Here is an 18918-nt window from a genome sequence, read left to right on the forward strand (position 1 = left end):
TCATTTCTCCGATTTATTAGTTAGTCAATACTTCTGATGTATGCACTACTTCTGCTGAAGGAAGGTTTAATCATGCATGAATTTTGGGAGAAGTTGAAAGTGATCATTTTTCACAACAGGTTCTACATTAGTTAAGCCAATTGTTCACTCTTCTTGTATAAAATCAGAAATGTGGTTAGTCGAAAGAGGTGAAGACAATTATATAGAAGAAAAGCTAATATGTCATTAATCATACGAAAACAAGGTACTGTCTTATACAATTTGTGTTCTGTAAGTTTGACAGAATTGATAAATACTGCATTGCGGCATTATCTAGGACAGAGTTCTGTAATATTCTCAGGTCCCGTGTATACATCAACGCTATGAACATGAAGAATTGGTTGATCTTCATCAGTGTCAACATTAGTTGAGAGAAAGTGGGGAGAGCTAGGCAAAGATAGAGTAACAGACTGCCCGTTCAGTGCAGCAACAACCGAGGTCATTCGAGGCCTTTTAGTTGCATCTTCTTGTATGCAGAGTAGACCTATGTGGATGCACATTTGTACCTCTTGAATGGAGAAGTTGTTCTTTAATAAAGGGTCTACCAGCTCTAGTGCAGCATTCTCATTCCACAGCCTCCATGCCTGTATAACGATTTTGGCATGTTTATGACATTCGTTACAAAATTGTGTTTTAGGCTCCGTTCACTTCATCTTATTTTTGTTCAATTGAAATTATTTTTTTTTTGATTTTTTATTATATTTCTTGTTTATAGTTAGACCATGTTCACTTCACCTTAAAAAATGATACTCTCTCCATCCTCGAAAGAACGACCCTTTTGTGTTGATTTCGCGATTATTAAGAAAGTTAAATAAAAAGAAGTAAAAGTATATTGGAAATTTAAATTTAAATGGGATTTATAAAAAAGTAGAGAAAGAAAGCAATAAATTTACATGAAAAAACCAAATTATATATGGAGAAACTAATTTTGAATAAATATTGTTGTAAATTGGTGGGTATTTTAATGCAAATGAGTCGATTATTTTAGGACTAAAATTAGGCCAAAAAGATTGAACTTTAGGGGACGGAGGAAGTATTAAGTAAAATAATTTCAATAAGTTCAGTTCAGTATAAATAATTTCAATTCGATAAAAATAAGTTTATTTCAGTAAAAATAAATTCGGTAAAATTCAGTAACTATAAAGAAGAAATATTATTAATAATCAATAAAAATAATTTTAGTTCAGAAAAAATAATTCCAATTAAGTAAAAATAATTTAAGTTTGGCAAAAATAAGGTAAAGTGAATAGGGTCTTACTCGGTGTAGTAAACCCTCTTCATGTTGTTGTCGACGAAAGAAATTGTTCATCTGGCCACGGACCACCTCCAAGACGATGACCCCAAAACTATAAACATCAGATTTTACAGAAAATTGACCTGCCAATGCGTACTCTGGAGCCATATATCCACTGCATCATCATAACTAGGACATTATTAAAAAATAGTGTCCAATTCTTCAGTAAAATGCTAGACGTACAAAAGTACTAAATTGGTACTAGTACTTACTATGTTCCTACAATTCTCTTGGTGTCCCCTTGGGTTTGATCCACGCTGAAAAGCTTAGCAAGGCCAAAATCAGCAATTTTGGGATTCATTGCCTCATCAATGAGTACGTTACTGGATTTTAGATCCCGATGTATTATCTTGAGTCGCGAGTCTTCATGTAGATATAATAGCCCCCTTGCTATTCCGGTGATGATGCTAAACCTTGTTTTCCAATCCAATGATGCACGCTTCAATGGGTCTGTGAGTGAATACTATGTCAAATGCATGCAGTGTAGAGGAATAATAACAATCATAGTACTCCATCCGTCCCTTTATGAAACGCTTGTTTCCAACATTTATTACTTACATAATAAAAAAAGTAGGCATCTAATTAAGAGATGAATGAAGTAGTATTTTAAGGCTGCTTATGATGTACGCCATGTACCATATAAGAAGCGATCAAGACTCGAATTAGGTAGGAACTCGTAGATCAGTATCTTTTCCTTTTCTGATAAGCAGAATCCCAGTAATTTAACCAAGTTTCGATGTTGGAGCTTTGCAACCAAAAGAACCTCATTCTTTAACTCTAAGGTGCCCTGTTCAGAATATTCTGAGAGTCTCTTCACAGCTATTTGTTTGCCATTTTCGAGCCTTCCCTGATAGAAATACAAGTGAACCACATTCTTTTAAGAATTATCTTACAATAAACTACCTAATCAACAATAAAAGCACTAGAAGATATACTGTTTGCTGAATGTTCCAACTTCCAAGGCCATATATAAAAAAAATTAGACTCGTTCGTTATTGTTGTGAATTGTTTTAGGACCTAAAATTGTAAAGTACTGTAGTAACAATTTTGTTTGAAACGTTTCGAATTAACATAGTAGTTTTTAGTTGTGCTCACATCCAATTGTCATGAATCAACATAAGACTGATAAAGATTGTAACAGTTCAGGGTTACCTTATAGACTTCGCCAAATCCACCCTTTCCAAGTTTATTATCCTTGGAGAAATTGTCAGTTGCAATTTTTATAGTGCTGAACTCATATTGCAACGATTCTATGTTCCTAATGTCTTCCATATCATCTGCAAACACATAAAAAATTTACTTCTACGCTTCAAAGTATCAGTTTTAAGGAGCTACTGGAAATGTATCGCGTCTAGCTAACAACAATCACCGTAGTCAAATAACAGGTAACAACAACAAGTACATTGGAAATTCATATTGCGTTATATAACTTACAAAGTTACAAGTAACATGTGTATGAAGAAAATTTCTTTATTAAACAAACCTGCTAGAACAAAAAAAAAGTTTTAATTGATTAAAATGTTACCATAAAATGTTTTAATATTGGATGTTTCTTTAAGCATGTCCTGTAATCTCAATTTCATCTTCCTCCTTCGCAAACAAAACCAAGTAGTGGAAAGAAATATTATTGCCACGATTCCAGAGCTTGCTGCTATTCCAGCAATATACGAGGCAGCCAAGGGCTTCCCTGGAACCAAAGATTATTACAATAAAAAACATAAGAAAATCATAGATACTAAGTTAGTTACTATTCTTACTAATCAGAGTCGATATGTAAAGAGTGTAAAATAAACCTCTGAACTTGATTTTGATTGAAGGTAGTGAGGCTGAGTTAGGGGAAGGCGATGACAGGTAACTGACATTATAGAATAAAGTTGTGTTATACATCAATCGACAACCTGGAAGAAAGATTGCTTGAGCTGATTTATTGAATTGATGTGCAGAGTCATTAAGAGCTTGTTTTAGGCAGAAAGCACACTTTGATCCATTTAAGGTACGCGCACACTGTGCAAGACAGTAAAGTCTAGCAGACGATGATGGAAAGGTTGCTTCCTTCATAGCAATATGAGCAAGGGATGAATCATTAGCCGCAACTTTGATCATGGATTCAAATGTTTTCGTTAGTACTGCATTAACTTGAATTGGATTCGCAATCTCAACTGATGAGCCCCAAAAGAAAGTATGTTTTGTTACGTCCTCTAAAGATATGGAACTATTGCAAAGCCATAAAGAGCATTCCATATACCACAAATTAGTGGATTCAAAAACAGGACATTTATCCTTTATATATTTTGCTGCAGCATTAACACATTCACTGCAAACTTGTGGGCTTAGGTCCTCCCGGCATTGAAACAGGCCTCGTACTTTGGTAGGCGTATCTCCAACCGTGGAGTTATAAAACTTGACATCTGAGGCTTTTGAGGACAGATCAGATAGTAGCTTATTGACATTTTCGGCGTATCCTCCATCAACAGTTACCTTACCGTTACTGACACATTTATCAGCTAACAGGGTAACATCAGCAGTGATACTAATGAAGTGGATGTTCAAAAAGCAGAATATCAAAGGAAAGATTTCTCTAATGAAGCCTGGATGCAGCAGGATATCATTCAGCATCATTTGAAAGCCTTTTGCAAAAGCTTAGGAATGCATAAAATTTTGTTTGACAAATAAGCTAAATATATTGACCCCTATTTTATGTGATTTCGTAGCTTGGGAATTTCCTAGTGAAATTGCATTACTTTGAAATTTCAGCAATAATTGACAGTTAGGAATTAAATCGAATATAATAATTTCCTCCCCACTCCCTTGCTATTAAGACTAGTGCCTCAACCATGGTGTAAAAACAAGGCCGCTATATCTTGGTTGGGCCGTTTTGTAAAGGATTTTCAATTGACCGAACCTAGATTGTCCGTATCAAAAAAAAGGAAAAAAAAAAAGAAAGAAAAAGTAAAAGAAAAAAGATTGTCCGTCTCAACAAGGGGTGAAAAAACCCGCGATTTTATCCAAATCAAACATTCCAATCCCAAATCACCCCTTATGAAAGTTACATACATTGTTTTACTCAAAAGTTACTTCCTATTAAAAGATATAGTGAAATATCTCCCCACTAACGGCTCTAATCCTTTAATATTCATTCTACAATATCTCACCATTGATGGCTCTAATCTTTTACTATCTTTAAACTAAAACGGGGCTTTTACGTTACTTTTTTTGCAAAATTCGAGCTCAATTTGGATCCTAAAGGACAAAAATGACCCCTAAAACCTTTAATGGGACATTTTTTAGCATGAAAATCGAGAAAAAAATTAAATAAGTGTAATGTGGGCCCCACTAACGACAACATGTAAGGAAGGATAACGGTAGGGGTACAACTTAATTACTTTTGGAACCTTGAGGTTACAGCATGAAACTTTTCAAAGGGAGGGGCACAACGTGGAATAGTCATTACCTCAAGGGTATTATGTAGAATTTCCCAAAAATAATTCACCATAATTGACATAACTTATTTCCAACATTTATTTTTGATTCAAGCAAATCTTTTGGTTAAGCACTCGATCTACTTCTCCTTCTGTTTTAAAAACTCTTCTATGGCTCCACAACCATTCATGCGGCAATGTGGCACCAAAAATAGATGCACATTAACCAAAGGTAATACGAGTAAGTTTTTATTTTGTTTTGTCTTATGTAATGACTGGTTAATAGATTAGATGGATATAGATCAGGCTACCACGAATACTGGCTAGGCATGGTACAAGAATGACTGACCCAAAATGAGCCATCACAGGCTCAGCTGACACGTGGGTTGGATCGTGCATGGACTTCGATTTGGAACAGTCCAACACAATATGAAGACAATTTTTTCTACGGAATAAAAATGTTGCCATAATGTAACTATACTTTGTTACTCTTTCCATTTTGTAATAATTGCAACACTAAATAGACAGAGTATGTTCTAGACCGGAGGTGGATTGTTACGATAGATCGAAGCCTGACTCCCTTAATTTTTTTTAAAGTTATTAATTATAAATAATATAATGTTTAATAATTACATTTAAAGAATTATGACATATTAGTTTGTTATTTTTGAACAAAAGGTTAAAGGATTATGAAAATCATAGCCGATTGGCCCCAAAAATTTTAGCCAAGATCTGTCACTATTCTAAACTGCTAAACATATTCTGCTTCAACATGAAATACGTTGGCATAGCACTTGGGTCTACGCGATGTGGTGACATGCGTGCCCCACCTTTTCTTACAACCTTTAGCGTACGTCGCAATGAAATAAACGTTAGATCACGAATATTACCTTTCAAGGCTTTCATGATCATCATACACCATCATATATTTTTTGTTTTTTTTTTTTTTTTTTTTCAACAAGCATATTTGTTTTAAATTTGTTGTATATGCATGCCCAAGTGTAAAAAAAAAAAATTGACTCATGCATATCTTTCCAATTTGGGTCCGCCCTACTTAGACTTAAAATTTAAGAACAACCAAAGAAGCATTAATTAACTTGACTCAGTCACTACACGCATATAACTCGACTCAACCATTAGCAAGTCTTGACTCCGTCAATTATGGCTCAAATCAAGTACAGTGTTCAAGATGACTTATTTTTCTCGAAAATAATCAGAAATACGGAGTAATATCTTTAAATTGTAAGAAATGATAAGAAAAGTCTTATGCTCGTATCCGATATACTAGTACTTTACAAAAGAATTGATCTATGTAAACGCGTAGTTTACATTTGTTCTCGGCCAGGATGAGTGAAAAAAAAAAAAGTTAGCATTGCCCTTCTTCGTAGCAGTATAGCAGTATAGATTTACTTGACCCAAACTTGACCACTCTAAACTTCCATACAATTTAGCCTGTATAGAGATCTTATAAATCTTATAATCTACTCCGGTGCCTGTTCTCTTCAACCTAATTTCAGTTCAGTTCAGTTCAATGCAGTTCCTAATTTTCTTCTCTCATAAACAATTTAGTTCAAGTTAGTTCAGCTCAGCTCAGTTCAGTAAAGCAAATGAGAACATACCCTAAGTATAAAGTTTGACAAAATTAACACACATAAATAAATGATTGATCATTTTTGGTGTACTATGTATACAATATGATGTAGAAGGGTATGACTGGTTGTTTCTAAATTTTTTTCATTCATTCTTCAAGTGTTCCAGCTGAATTAGTCGGTAAACAAAGTTTAGTAGTAGTCACGACTCGAACAACTTTGAATTTTTCTCACTGACCTTGTGCTCAACATATACCTTCAAAAGTTTCCTGATTCCTTCTTAGATACAGTGATGATCCGCATTAACACGTCCTTAAATTTGTACTTTGGACGAATCAATGGCCTTAATATGGTAGTATATATTTTACCAACTTGCTTTAGTAAGGAATTAAGTGAACAAGTCTACTACTTGTATATTGCAATTTGTTTGTAATTTGCTAGACCTTATCTCTTTAATTTGGGCTAGATACTTCAATTCAACCCGAAACTGACACGCTTAACTGGTTTATTCAAATGAGAACATTAAACACTTTACACAAATTCAATTCGTTAATTAAAATAATCAAACATGAAATTATTCGAAAACAAAATAAGAAATTGGTGGACATTTCATTGGCAATCCTGTTCCAAGTAAAAGAGGTGAAAACTATATATAACAGGAGTAAATGAACACGAGATCAATATTCATTAATCATAGGAAACAAGGTATCATCCTTAACAATTTGTGTCTTGCTAGCTCTACATTAATAGATAAAATATTTGCAAGGTGATAAGAATTGATAAATACTGCATTTGTTTTATTATCTGGGACAGAATTCTGTGATATTCCTGGTTCCTGTATATTCATTAGTAATATGATTGTCAAAGAGTGGTTGGTCTTCATCAGTGTCAACATTAGCTGCAAGGAAGTGGGGAGTGTTGGGTAAAGGTAGAATAACTGACTGCCCGTTCAATGCAGCAACAACCGAGGTCATTCCAGGCCTTTTAGTTGCATCTTCTTGTATGCAGAGTAGACCTATGTGGATGCACATTTTCACTTCTTCAACCGAAAAGTTGTTCTCTAATGAAGGGTCTACCAGCTCTAGCACAGCCTTCTCGTTCCAAAGCCTCCACGCCTGTGTAATGATTTTGGCACGTTTATGAATCAAGTTCCAAAATTTTATTTCATTACTTGGTGTTTGGATATAAAAAGTTTTGCAATTCAATTCCCTAGTAGTACTATCATCTCTTAAGTAAGAAACTTACTCGGTGTTGTAAACCCTCTTCATGTTGTTGACGGAACATATTATTCCTCTGGCCAGTGACCACCTCCAACACTATGACCCCGAAACTATAAACATCAGATTTTACAGAAAATTGACCTGCTATTGCATATTCTGGAGCCATATATCCACTGCATCAGCATAACTAACACATTAATAAAATATATGTATAGATATGGTTCAAGAGGATATAATACTGCACAAAAGTACTTTAATTGGTGCAAGTACTTACTATGTTCCTATGATTCTCTTGGTGTCCCCTTGGGTTTGATCCACACTGAAAAGCTTAGCAAGGCCAAAGTCAGAAATTTTAGCATCCATTTCCTTGTCAAGTAGTACGTTACTGGATTTTAGATCCCGATGTATTATTTTCAGTCGCGAGTCTTCATGAAGATATAATAGCCCCCTTGCTATTCCGATGATAATTTTAAACCTTGTTTTCCAATCCAATGATGCACGCTTCAATGGGTCTGTGTGAGACAAATTTGTCAAATACATGCACTATAGAGGGATAATAACATTCGTAATATTAGAGCTATTTATATGGTATAATAAATAAAATGCTTATGATGTACCATATAAGAAGCGATCAAGACTCAAATTAGGTAGGAACTCATAGATCAGTATCTTTTCCTTTTCTGATAAGCAGAATCCCTGTAATTTAACCAGGTTTCGATGTTGAAGCTTAGCAACTAAAAGAACTTCATTCTTGAACTCTAAGGTGCCCTGTTCCGAAGATTCTGAGAGTCTCTTCACAGCTATTTCTTTCCCATTTTCGAGCCTTCCCTGATAGAGATACAAGTGAACAACTTCCATTAAGGATTATTTTACAATATACTATCAAATCAACCATTACAATAACTGTTTGCTGAGTGTTCCAAGGCCATTTACAAAACTTTTGGGCTCATTCATCATTGTTGTGAGTTTTTGTATTTAGTGAACTTTCTGTTTTTAGTTCTTTAATGAAACTGTAAATATGCTAACAATTTTGTTCTAAAGTTTGAATTAACAAGTTTGTAGTTGCGTTCACATCTATGTGGCTTTGATCACTGGGACTGATAAGATTTTTACAGTTCATGGTTACCTTATAGACTTCGCCAAATCCACCCATTCCAAGTTTGCTATCCTTGGAGAAGTTGTCAGTTGCAGTTTTTATTGTGCTGAACTCATATTGTAACGATTCTATGTTCCTAATGTCTTCCATATCATCTGCAAACACAATTATAAAAAAACCGACTTCTGAAGCAAAGCATTACCTGTTAAATACTACTTATAAGGTCCAAAGTATCAGCCTTTAGGAACGGCTGTAGACAACAATAACTAACAACAATAACTAGTAACAACAATAACAGCTACATAGGAAATAAAAATTGGGGAAGATAACCTACAAATTTGAAGTAACAAGTGTATGAGTAAAATTTCTAGATTAAACTAACCTACCAGAACAAAAATAAAGTTTTAATTGACTGAAATGTTACCATAAAATGTTCTAATATTGGATGTTTCCTTAAGCACGTCCTGAAATCTCATTTTCATCTTCCTCCTTCGCAAACAAAACCAAGTAGCAGAAAGAAATAGTATTGCTCCGACTGCAGAGCTTGCTGCTATTCCACCAATATAAAAGGCAACCAATGGCCTCCCTGGAGCCAAAGATTATAACAATGCATAAGATGATTTTAGCATACTAAACTAGTTTATAATCAAATTCAAAATGTTAAGAGTGTATAATAAACCTCTGGATTTATTTTTTACTGAAGGTAGTGAGATTGAGCTTGGGGAAGGTGACGACAGGTAACTCACGTTATAGAATAAACTTGTGTTATACATCAATCGACAACCTGGAAGAAAGATTGCTTGAGCTGATCTATTGAATTGATTTGCAGAGATATTAAGAGCTTGTTTGAGGCAGAAAGCACAGTCAGATCCATCTAGAATACGCGCACACTGTGTAAGACAGTAAAGTCTAGCAGAAGATGATGGAAAGGCTGCTTCCTTCATAGCAATATGAGCAGGAGATGAATCATTAGCAGCATCCTTGATCATGGAATCAAAAGTTTTCGTCAGTACTGCATTAACCTGACTTGGATTTGCAATCTCCACTGATGAGCCCCAAAACAAAGTATGTTTTGTTACATCCTCTAAAGATATGGAACTGTTGCAAAGCCATACAGAGCATTCCATATACCACAAAATAACAGATTCATAAAGAGGACACTTTTCATTTACATACTTAGCTGCAACATCAACGCATTCACTGCAAACTTGCAGGCTCAGGTCCTCCCGGCATTGAAACAGGCCATGAACTTGGTTAGGCGTATCTCCAACCGTGGAATTATAAAACTTGACAACTGAGGCTTTCAAGGACAGATCAGACAATAACTTATTGACATTTTCGGAGTATCCTCTATCAACAATTACCTTAGCAGAGTCGCCTTTACTGTCACATCTATCAGCTAACAGGGTAACATCAGCAGTGATACTAAAGAAGTGGATGTTCAAAAGGCAGAATATCAAAGGCAAGATTTCCCTAATGAAGCCAGGATGCAGCAGTATATCATTCAGCATCATGAGAAAGCCTTTTGCAACAACTTAAGAATGCATAAAATTTAGTTTGACACAAGTGATTCGTAGCCTGGGAATTACAATATGAAATTGCATTACTCTGACATTTCAGCAAGACAGTTAGGAATCAAATATAATAATTTCCTCCCCACTTCCTCGCGATTAGGACGACTAATTTAAAAACAGTTTTTTTACTATTAAAAAAAAATTATTTTTACTATGGGTTAACAAAAGTGATCATTGACTCTAAAATTTCTACATGCTTTGACATTTTTATCTTTTATTAAGGATGTCAATGGGGCGGGTAAGACGAATGTTGTTCCTATTCCCACCTCCATCTCTATCTCCATCTCTATCTCCATCTTTGCGGCGGCTGATTCATAGTCCATTTAAGTTATTAAATATACATGGGGACATGGCTCTAAAGTAATGTTAGGCAAAGTTCAAGTAACCAAAGTGATTATCATCATTATTATACTTTTTTATTTCAAAGAATGGAAGTGATCATGTACCACTAGCAGTTGAACATCATTAGCAATTTTCTAATTGCTCCTTAATACAGTAGTTACAAAAATTGACATACTTATTACTAGAATGGGAACACAACAAGGTCAACAACAACCAATTGATCAAAATTCTACAATTAGCTAAGTGTAAGACTTTAACTGTGTAAAGCCTTACCTCAAATCAGTCAAGGCTAATAAAGATACAGACATATAGTGTCCAAAGACGCGAATGAACTCATATCATACCCTAAATCAATCATGATATATACTCCACACTTCGTATATAAATCCAAGATGATTGATTGGGAGACTTGAATTCTTCTGAGAAGGTTACACAATATAAACCAACCAACCATAGTATGAAGTACATTTGAACAGAAATTACAACAGAAAATTAAATGTATTACGAGCATTCAAGTTTGTACCAATTCCGGTATGAGCTTCAGAAGAAAAGAGAGCTCACGATCTGAGAATTTTATGGATGACCTTTCTCTTTTTTCTTCCATATCTTTACCGTTAATGAAAGAATTCTCTTCATCAGTCTCCTCAGCAGATGTCTCGCTAAAATCTGATACTGCTTCTCTTATCTCTTGAACATAGTCGACGATCACACCTTCAACACCCATTAGATGCTGCATGTATACCGCCTCTGGCACGTTACTGATCATGTAAAAACAAAAAATTAATTACAATTAGTATGATTCAGATTACAAATTAACCTATGCAAAATACTGAAAAACATATCAAATTTAGGCTTACTTCAATTGGCCATAAGAAATAAGGGAGAGCTTGGATTCTTTGATCCTAGCAACCATTGCAGGGTGTCTAAAAATCGCCCTTACTTGAGAGACGATCCCTTGTAAGCCAGCTTCAAGACAAAGCTTGATGGCTTCCTCTAGAGAATTCCTTCTAGGATCAGCATATATTTCACATCCTCCATTGGTAAGAAAGAAAACCTGAATCAATCAAACATAATCTCATCAAAAAAAATTATATAAAACACAGGATTTTTAGAATTTTAGAGAACATAAAAATAGGAATATAGTGAGATTACAGGGTGATTATCCTGCAGTTTCCTCATCAACTGCACTGCATCAGGTTGAAAGCTCGAAAAAAGTATGGCCCTCCCTTGATCAGCATGATTATCTACGATCTGCAGTATTACAAATTTAACAAATCAGAACAATTAAAACAACAACGAGCCTATGCAAGAAAATAAAACTGAGTTTTATGAATTTTCATCAAATTATGCTTTTAAATACCTTTAAAACTGATTGAAGAATGCGTTTGAGCTCCACTTCATCATAAATTTTGCTATCATCGAGTTTCAACTCAATATTAAAACCCAAAGATTTATCAACATTTTCAAAGGCCTCTTGCAATGTGCATAAAGGAGCGTCATTCTCAACTTTCCACTCGAATATACTCCCATCTTTTGCTTTTCTAAGCATAGGCTTTCCAACCTGAAATAGACAATTTATATGAACAAAATGCTTATGTTTCCAAAAATGCACCTGCTTGATAAAATTATTCGAGTTTTTCAGGGCAAAGAGTGTATACCTTTCCTGGCTCCTTTTGAGGTCCATAACTCAGAAATTCTTCCAAGGTAATATCTGTCACTCTTTTCTCTAAAATGACTCCCTAAGGTCATTCGACATCGATTGATAGATCAGCAATCATTAGTTCAAGTGGTTAATTAGATAAAACAACCGGCTGGAAAAATAGAATCGTGGACTAACCTCGTCTTGGGTAAGGATATGTATGTCATGGAAAATGACAGGGCAGTCATCTCTGGTGACCTACAAACATAGGTTTTTGGTTTACAGATCCTAATGAGGATCATCTCTGATGCACCCAATACTAATAAGAAAAGAAAGAAATTTGCAAACCACACAGAATTAAACCAAATCAGTACCTTATTTGTAGCTAAAATGACGTTCTAAATTGGAGAATTGAACTGATTTTTACTCAAATATCAAAATGGCTATCCTAATTCATGAGATGAAGTAACTATCTTAGTAAAATAGTGTTTAATTTTGTGATCAAAGTGCACCATTTACAACAATCTTTACTGTACTTCGTAGTACTGTCACAATTACAAAATTCTGTAGTCTCTATCCCTAAATGTCTGCTACAAGTTTATAACGAAGGTACAAAGTAGGACCGAAAGAACAAACAAACAACAACGAAAACGATCTACGTAGTACATTTACGTGGTTCCCTAACAAAACTTTGTATGTCAATGTGTATAGGGATATGTAATCTCTGTCACTCTTTTTTTAGAAGTCAGAAAACATAAATCTGCAGCTAGATTTCCTTCCCAATATGCTATATTAGGCTATGTATGCAATTTTAATTGCAAAAGTGCAAATTTGGTCTAACTAGTAAGAAATGTAAATGATTGGATCATTAAAGAAAATGAAAAATCATAAGGCCCATATATGACCCAAGAGAACACTTTTGTACTCTTTAAAGATAAGCCCATACAATAGTCCAGCCCATTATAATTTTAAACAGACAGCAAAAGAATAAAATTAAAACCAAGAGACACGTGTAAGATTTTCCATGCATCTGGGCAAACAGCTAGAAATCGCGGCGAACATCCTGTGACTCTTTACCCAAGTTTTGCCATTCGTCAAATCCACCACTTTCCCGTAATCCCATTTTCCACCCACCCAAACAATAGTTACAATACTCTGAGCATATACTACTTCCGTTATATATTATTTGCAACGATTTAACATAAAGTAGGGAAGAAAAATGTTTAATAGTTGCACATAACATGTAACGGAGGTAGTATATAATCAAACATTAATAACACCAATAACGCGTAATTAAGTCTTACATTTCCAAATTAATACTCGTATTGATCCAACCCATACTTATCCGACTTACACCCGACCCATTTATCCGAATTGACAGCTCGTAACATATTATATTTTTGATGTATCATAAGCAAAGAAAAAACACCAAGAACATGAAATTAAACTAAAAAAAGTTGGGAAAAATAGAAAAAAAATTACCTGAACATCAAACTCAATGAAGTCGAGATTAAATTGAGCAGCATGATTAAAAGAGAGAATAGAATTCTCCTTAAAAGTTTTCATTTTAGGATCTGAAGATTGCAGAATATTCATACCACTTCCTCTATGTCCCATTATCAAAAACTTCCCAAATTTATATGATTTCTTCTTCTTCCCTTCATTTTCCTCTTCCACCAAACATTCTGTATGAACTGCAGCAATAAATTAATTATAATTATAAGCATTCATATTTTTATGTGAAAAGAACTTAATTAAAGAATCAATAAAAAAAAATTAAGAAAATACCTGAAGGAAAAGAAGTGGGAGAAAAAATGGTGGCATTTTCTGGGATATTATAATTGGTGTGATCGAAATTTGGTAAGTTAGCGACATGAATTGCTTTCAGAGCCATTGGTAATGTGAAGATGGAGAAAGAGAAGATTTTGGGAGATTAATATTTCACGACTGTTTTATGTTGTCTAATGCAGAATAACGATAATTTAGGCTACTCTTTTTATATCTAAAGAGGGGTTTACAGCTTATATATACTTGTACAAAATTTAATTAACGAATATTCCGTTATCATTCTTTTTTTTTTTTTTTTTTAATAATTTTTTTCTTTTATCTTTTTATCCTGTAATGTACTCCCTCCGTCCCTAAATTACATTCCTCTTTGGAAATTTACACGAGAATTAAGGAAGGAAGAATAAGACAAATAACAATAATTAGATAATGCAATGAGAAGTACAAAGATAGATTAGTTATTACTCATGACATGTCATCAATCCTTTGCAAAAAAAAAGGACCAATCACATGCTTCTAATTGAAAATTTTTAACCAATCACATTCATTGTAATTTGGCATAAGGATTATAAGTGAGATTAGGTAAGGTTGAGTGAGAAAAGCATTAAATATAAAACAGAAAAAGAGAGTTGATTTATTAAAAAAAATTACCAAAAATATAAAGGAGGAATGTAATTTTGGAATACCAAAAATAGAAAGGAGGAATGTAATTTAGGGACGGAGGGAGTATATTGTATTTCTTGTCTAATTATGACTATAAGTCTATAACCTGGAGTCCTGGACGATGATAACATTAATTGACACATGTGACATATTATTTATAAAAAAATCCTCATACTAATACGAATCACAAATATAGAGAGTGATGGATAGCTCAAGTGGTTAGAGCTTTCTTCCTGATTCTAGAATATGCTGGATTTGATTCTCATCCCTACCCTCGTGACTCTCTGACACCAAAAAAAACGAATCTCAAAATTTATTTTACTTGTAATGCCTGTACTTCGTGTAACAAGTTTATAATACGGTCATACATTGTATATGTTGAAACAAAAACAATCCAATATGGAGGAACAACTTTCCCATTAGGCCATTAGTGACACTATAGGGTGACCCTTGAGACTTTTCGACATAAAGAGGATATTGTTGACCTTCCCTAGCCTAAACCCGCTGAATCCTGCCATCGAACCGCAAAATATTCCATGACAAACGGGATCCATATTTTCCACTACTCTGTCAGCTAATAACTCAAGATAGAATCTCTCTAAATTTTTTAATATCAATTCCTTAATGGTTGTATTTACAAATGGTTAGATCTTAGATGGATCATCGATTCGCTGCACCTTTTTAATTATGTTTGTGTCGACTTACAAGGAACTTTGACTTAAATACTCTTCAAATTTGTTTCAATATATATTCTATTAACCTGATTTTACTTATCTGAACTTATTAAAATTGGTATAAGTGAGGGATAACTCAAGTGATAGAAGCTTCCCTCTCGGTTCCAAGAGATCTTAGGATCGATTTTCAAAATTTATTTTAGTTGTTATTTAAACTTGAATAATCCTTATTGTTGTGATTACATTTTGGTCCTAATGTGGCATGTTAGTTATTAGTTTGTTACGCTTATCACAAACTTTCTCCTAGAAAGTTTCTTGATTTATTACATTAATTGTAAATACCTGCTCATGTAAATAAGGTTTCATAATGAAAATAAATGATTTCTTAATTTCTCCCAAAAAATTTATGTTGTTCTTCACAATTTGTTCACTTGTCAAAATTTATTTTTGTACTCGGAATTTTTGTCAATGAACCAAACAATAAAAGAGCAACAATTGAAACTGGTGACCTAAGTTTACCCTAAGGTGGCATATACTTGAACATTAACGTGTCGCCCTATTCTAGATTATTTTGGAACATGGTTTAGAACCATCCAAAATTCAGAAAAACCAACACGTAAATTCTAGAAAATTGCCATGTATAATATACTAGTACATGATTGTTTCTCCATAATAAGTGGTGCCTGTATATGTTGTCCAATATAATTTAATGATATTTCTAGAGTCTAACTGATTGTGGTCAGCTACAAACTCCAAGCTCATGAAACATACCTCACTTTTGTAATTTAATATTTGTAATTTTGCCATTTTGCGCAAATATTGTTCATCAATTACATCATAGTATGGCACCATTAGTTACAAAAATGGGCACAAAATTCATATATTATACCTTTGAAAAGTATATTCTGCTAGACTATCAATTCAACAATGGGTTTGAACTTTGAACAAATTGTAACACAATTACATCTTGCTACAAGTAAAAACCAATTATCAGAAACTGTTAGCTAACTTCATCAGTAAGTTCTTCTAAACATAACCTGAAGTTGGAGTGCCATTACCTATTTTCATTCACCATGAACGCCTCAATTTATAATTCTATACCCTTCAAACTGATTTCTGAAGCGGAGCACTCCAATTTTTTTCCATCTAGGACACGGAAACATTAAGGTATACTGATTTTTAAATCAGTTCTCCGAAAAATGTTTCTGACCTAATGGTTTTTTCCCTGTTAAAACTAAAGCAAGCAAGCAACCAACCAATATAGACAAATGAAAACTACCTTTCAAAACGCAAGCAGCATGCTATAGCCAATACATACCTGCTTCCACATAAGTTCCAACACATAATATTCTTTTTGTCTTGCCAAATCTCCTACTTAGGTTGCTTTTACTTTAGATGACTCATTTAGTGTTAAACATAATGCATGTAACAACAAAATTAAATTTCATTTTCAATGGTGACACGAAATCCTGAAATTTCAAGCCTGATGTGGCCACCAAAAAAACGGGTAATGAACCAAGCACTTGAAGCAAAAGATGAAGAAGATATTAAGCTCATACAAAAGTACACCTAAAAAAAAAAAATCACAACTCGCTTTCAGAGATGACATCAAACAACAGACTTTTACAATAGGAATGAAGTGGCTACCACTAGCAATGAAAAGGATCAAAAGAAATACTTCAAAGCAACAAATGCAGATAAAGAAGAGATTCCAATTGTACGTGAAATCAATGAACAGGTTAAAAAAAAAAACACAGTTAGAAAGGAAAAGGAAAGGGAAAAGAACACAAGCACTTTCTCCAATTTTTACTTGTTGATGTTAATGCGGTGCGTCTCTCTGGTCTTGTGCCAATGAACAAACCTCAGCAATGGTACAAATCGCACTCATTGTGAAGTAATCGTACGAACAAATCAAATTCAGACAGCATTTTCTGCAAAAGAGCCTTCATAGTTGATGACCTTCAAATATTGGAATATCAATTTAGAAGGGTGTTCAACATAGTACAGGAATGAGTAATTAGCATTGGACAAACAGGCTAACTTGAAATCAGAAGAAATTCCTGGAATGCTTCAGACATCACAAAAACAGTGAAGCCAAACTACTGTCTAAACTCAAACCAAAGTACCGGTAATGTTTCACAGTTTCACCTCTTGCTCAATATGGAACTCCACCACAGTTAAATACGAGTAATGCAATTATTCCACATATGAGTATATGACTGACATGTCCACAGATGGCATACGAAAAATATAATTTACAATTTCTACTTGAGAAGGTCTCATTCATACCATGAATCACGCAACTGAATTTTGATTAATGAACACGTTATCAAGTAATGACCAAAAAAAAAAAAAATTGACACACACCCCAATCAAGTACAGTCAATGCTGGAACCATAGGAATACCAGTATTAGTTATCTATACAGCCAGATCTAGTCTGCTTCAGGAGTCCTCAAGAATAAAATAAAACCTATTTTTCAGAAGCAGATGCAAGAGCAAAGCAAAGAGAAGGAAAACAATAGATAGGATTATGGATCTCTAAACAGTAAACAGACATTCATGGTAGTGCTTACTGAAAAACCTTTGTGATCATCAGAACTTGGAACCGTGATGCATCAGGCAAGTTCAAATTTGACAGAACTCTTTCAAATTCATTGCAGCGGGTGCTGGACAATAACAACTCCTCAGCTTTCCAACCAGGCTTCATTTCAGACATCAATAAGAATACACAATTACTCACCTCTCACCAAAAAAGAAACAAAATATAAAAAATTAACCGAAGGAGAAGAAAAATAATATAACTGACAACAAGTTGCTAAAGGTTATTTGAAGTCTTTTCTTGCTTTCGATGATTCCAGCATCCACTATAAGTTATTTCTTATTAAAAATAATGATTAAATTAATTTAGAAGAAAATGCAGTAGCATGCCATGAATCTCACAGCAATCACCTTCTATTCCTGATTGTATACTTCTCGTGAAAGCAGGACACAGGCAATGCATGTTATATAAAGGAAAAAAATCAAAAGAGATTTCTGTAATAAAAGCCTTATAGAGGTAAGGTTCTATATATGGTAAACTCCTACCCATGTCATGCAGGTAGTATTGTTGTTATAAATCTTTGACTCACACATCCTCCCTTTCTTAAGCTCTCATTATCTTTAGGAAACCATTCAGTTTGCTGAGCAGCACCAAAGAGTTAAAGACCAATCTACCTTTGAAAAGAAGGGGCAGCGTGGGGATAAAAGAAAAAAAAAAAAAAAAGGAAGATAACCTAAGACTGATTTCATGTGGCCCTGGATCATGGCCCATAAATACTTGGGCCACTCTTTGCTAAATGCGTAGCAATTCCTAGAACTAAGCAGGTTATGTTTAATCAATGCGTTCTGAATCCCTATGGACCAACAACTTACCAAGTACAGGGAAGGCCCAAAGATATTCACCCATATCATATATTCTTTTTGAAGAACACCCATATCATATATTCTATATCAATGTTTAAGCTGATTAAGAAAAAGGACTCATCGTACGCAGCCTACAAGTCTAATAACAATTAACTATGAAACCTGCATATAAGAATATACA

At 34.2% G+C, this 18918-nt stretch overlaps 3 protein-coding genes across 3 annotated transcripts; all 3 read right to left on the reverse strand.

Moving 5' to 3' along the window:
• Window positions 1–259: 259 nt before the first annotated feature.
• On the reverse strand, window positions 260–3949 carry LOC145610510 (cysteine-rich receptor-like protein kinase 7). The gene is made up of 7 exons (XM_081668700.1): window positions 3127–3949; window positions 2859–3020; window positions 2486–2610; window positions 1970–2180; window positions 1546–1783; window positions 1298–1448; window positions 260–623 (listed from the first exon to the last, which is right to left on the reverse strand). Exons 1-7 carry the CDS (start codon window positions 3947–3949, stop codon window positions 309–311), a joined length of 2025 nt encoding a protein of 674 aa, XP_081524826.1. The 3' UTR covers window positions 260–308.
• A 3121-nt stretch (window positions 3950–7070) lies between these two features.
• Window positions 7071–10168, reverse strand: LOC145619761 (cysteine-rich receptor-like protein kinase 25). Its single transcript, XM_081676499.1, has 7 exons — window positions 9337–10168; window positions 9082–9243; window positions 8688–8812; window positions 8179–8389; window positions 7836–8073; window positions 7587–7734; window positions 7071–7456 (listed from the first exon to the last, which is right to left on the reverse strand). The coding sequence occupies exons 1-7, from the start codon at window positions 10166–10168 to the stop codon at window positions 7142–7144; spliced, it is 2031 nt and encodes a 676-aa protein (XP_081532625.1). The 3' UTR covers window positions 7071–7141.
• Window positions 10169–10753: 585 nt separating this feature from the next.
• Window positions 10754–14162, reverse strand: LOC145639948 (glycerophosphodiester phosphodiesterase GDPD1, chloroplastic-like). The gene is made up of 8 exons (XM_081691267.1): window positions 14001–14162; window positions 13695–13906; window positions 12411–12470; window positions 12232–12312; window positions 11934–12134; window positions 11726–11824; window positions 11431–11627; window positions 10754–11331 (listed from the first exon to the last, which is right to left on the reverse strand). The coding sequence occupies exons 1-8, from the start codon at window positions 14104–14106 to the stop codon at window positions 11085–11087; spliced, it is 1203 nt and encodes a 400-aa protein (XP_081547393.1). The 5' UTR covers window positions 14107–14162; the 3' UTR covers window positions 10754–11084.
• Between the last annotated feature and the right edge of the window lie 4756 nt (window positions 14163–18918).

This window comes from Chenopodium album, chromosome 1, assembly GCF_948465745.1.
Source record: "Chenopodium album chromosome 1, dcCheAlbu1.1, whole genome shotgun sequence".
Taxonomy (NCBI): domain Eukaryota; kingdom Viridiplantae; phylum Streptophyta; class Magnoliopsida; order Caryophyllales; family Amaranthaceae; genus Chenopodium; species Chenopodium album.

Coding starts and splice junctions, on each gene's coding strand:
- LOC145610510 (XM_081668700.1), bottom strand. CDS start 3,949: ATGCTGAATGATATCCTGCTGCATCCAGGCTTCATTAGAGAAATCTTT. Junction 2,181..2,485: donor GATTTGGCGAAGTCTATAAG/GTAACCCTGAAC, acceptor TATTTCTATCAG/GGAAGGCTCGAAAATGGCAA. Junction 624..1,297: donor AAGAGGGTTTACTACACCGA/GTAAGACCCTAT, acceptor ATCGTTATACAG/GCATGGAGGCTGTGGAATGA.
- LOC145619761 (XM_081676499.1), bottom strand. CDS start 10,168: ATGCTGAATGATATACTGCTGCATCCTGGCTTCATTAGGGAAATCTTG. Junction 8,390..8,687: donor GATTTGGCGAAGTCTATAAG/GTAACCATGAAC, acceptor TATCTCTATCAG/GGAAGGCTCGAAAATGGGAA. Junction 7,457..7,586: donor AAGAGGGTTTACAACACCGA/GTAAGTTTCTTA, acceptor ATCATTACACAG/GCGTGGAGGCTTTGGAACGA.
- LOC145639948 (XM_081691267.1), bottom strand. CDS start 14,106: ATGGCTCTGAAAGCAATTCATGTCGCTAACTTACCAAATTTCGATCAC. Junction 12,471..13,694: donor TCATTGAGTTTGATGTTCAG/GTAATTTTTTTT, acceptor CTATGTTTGTAG/GTCACCAGAGATGACTGCCC. Junction 12,313..12,410: donor ATATCCTTACCCAAGACGAG/GTTAGTCCACGA, acceptor GAATGACCTTAG/GGAGTCATTTTAGAGAAAAG.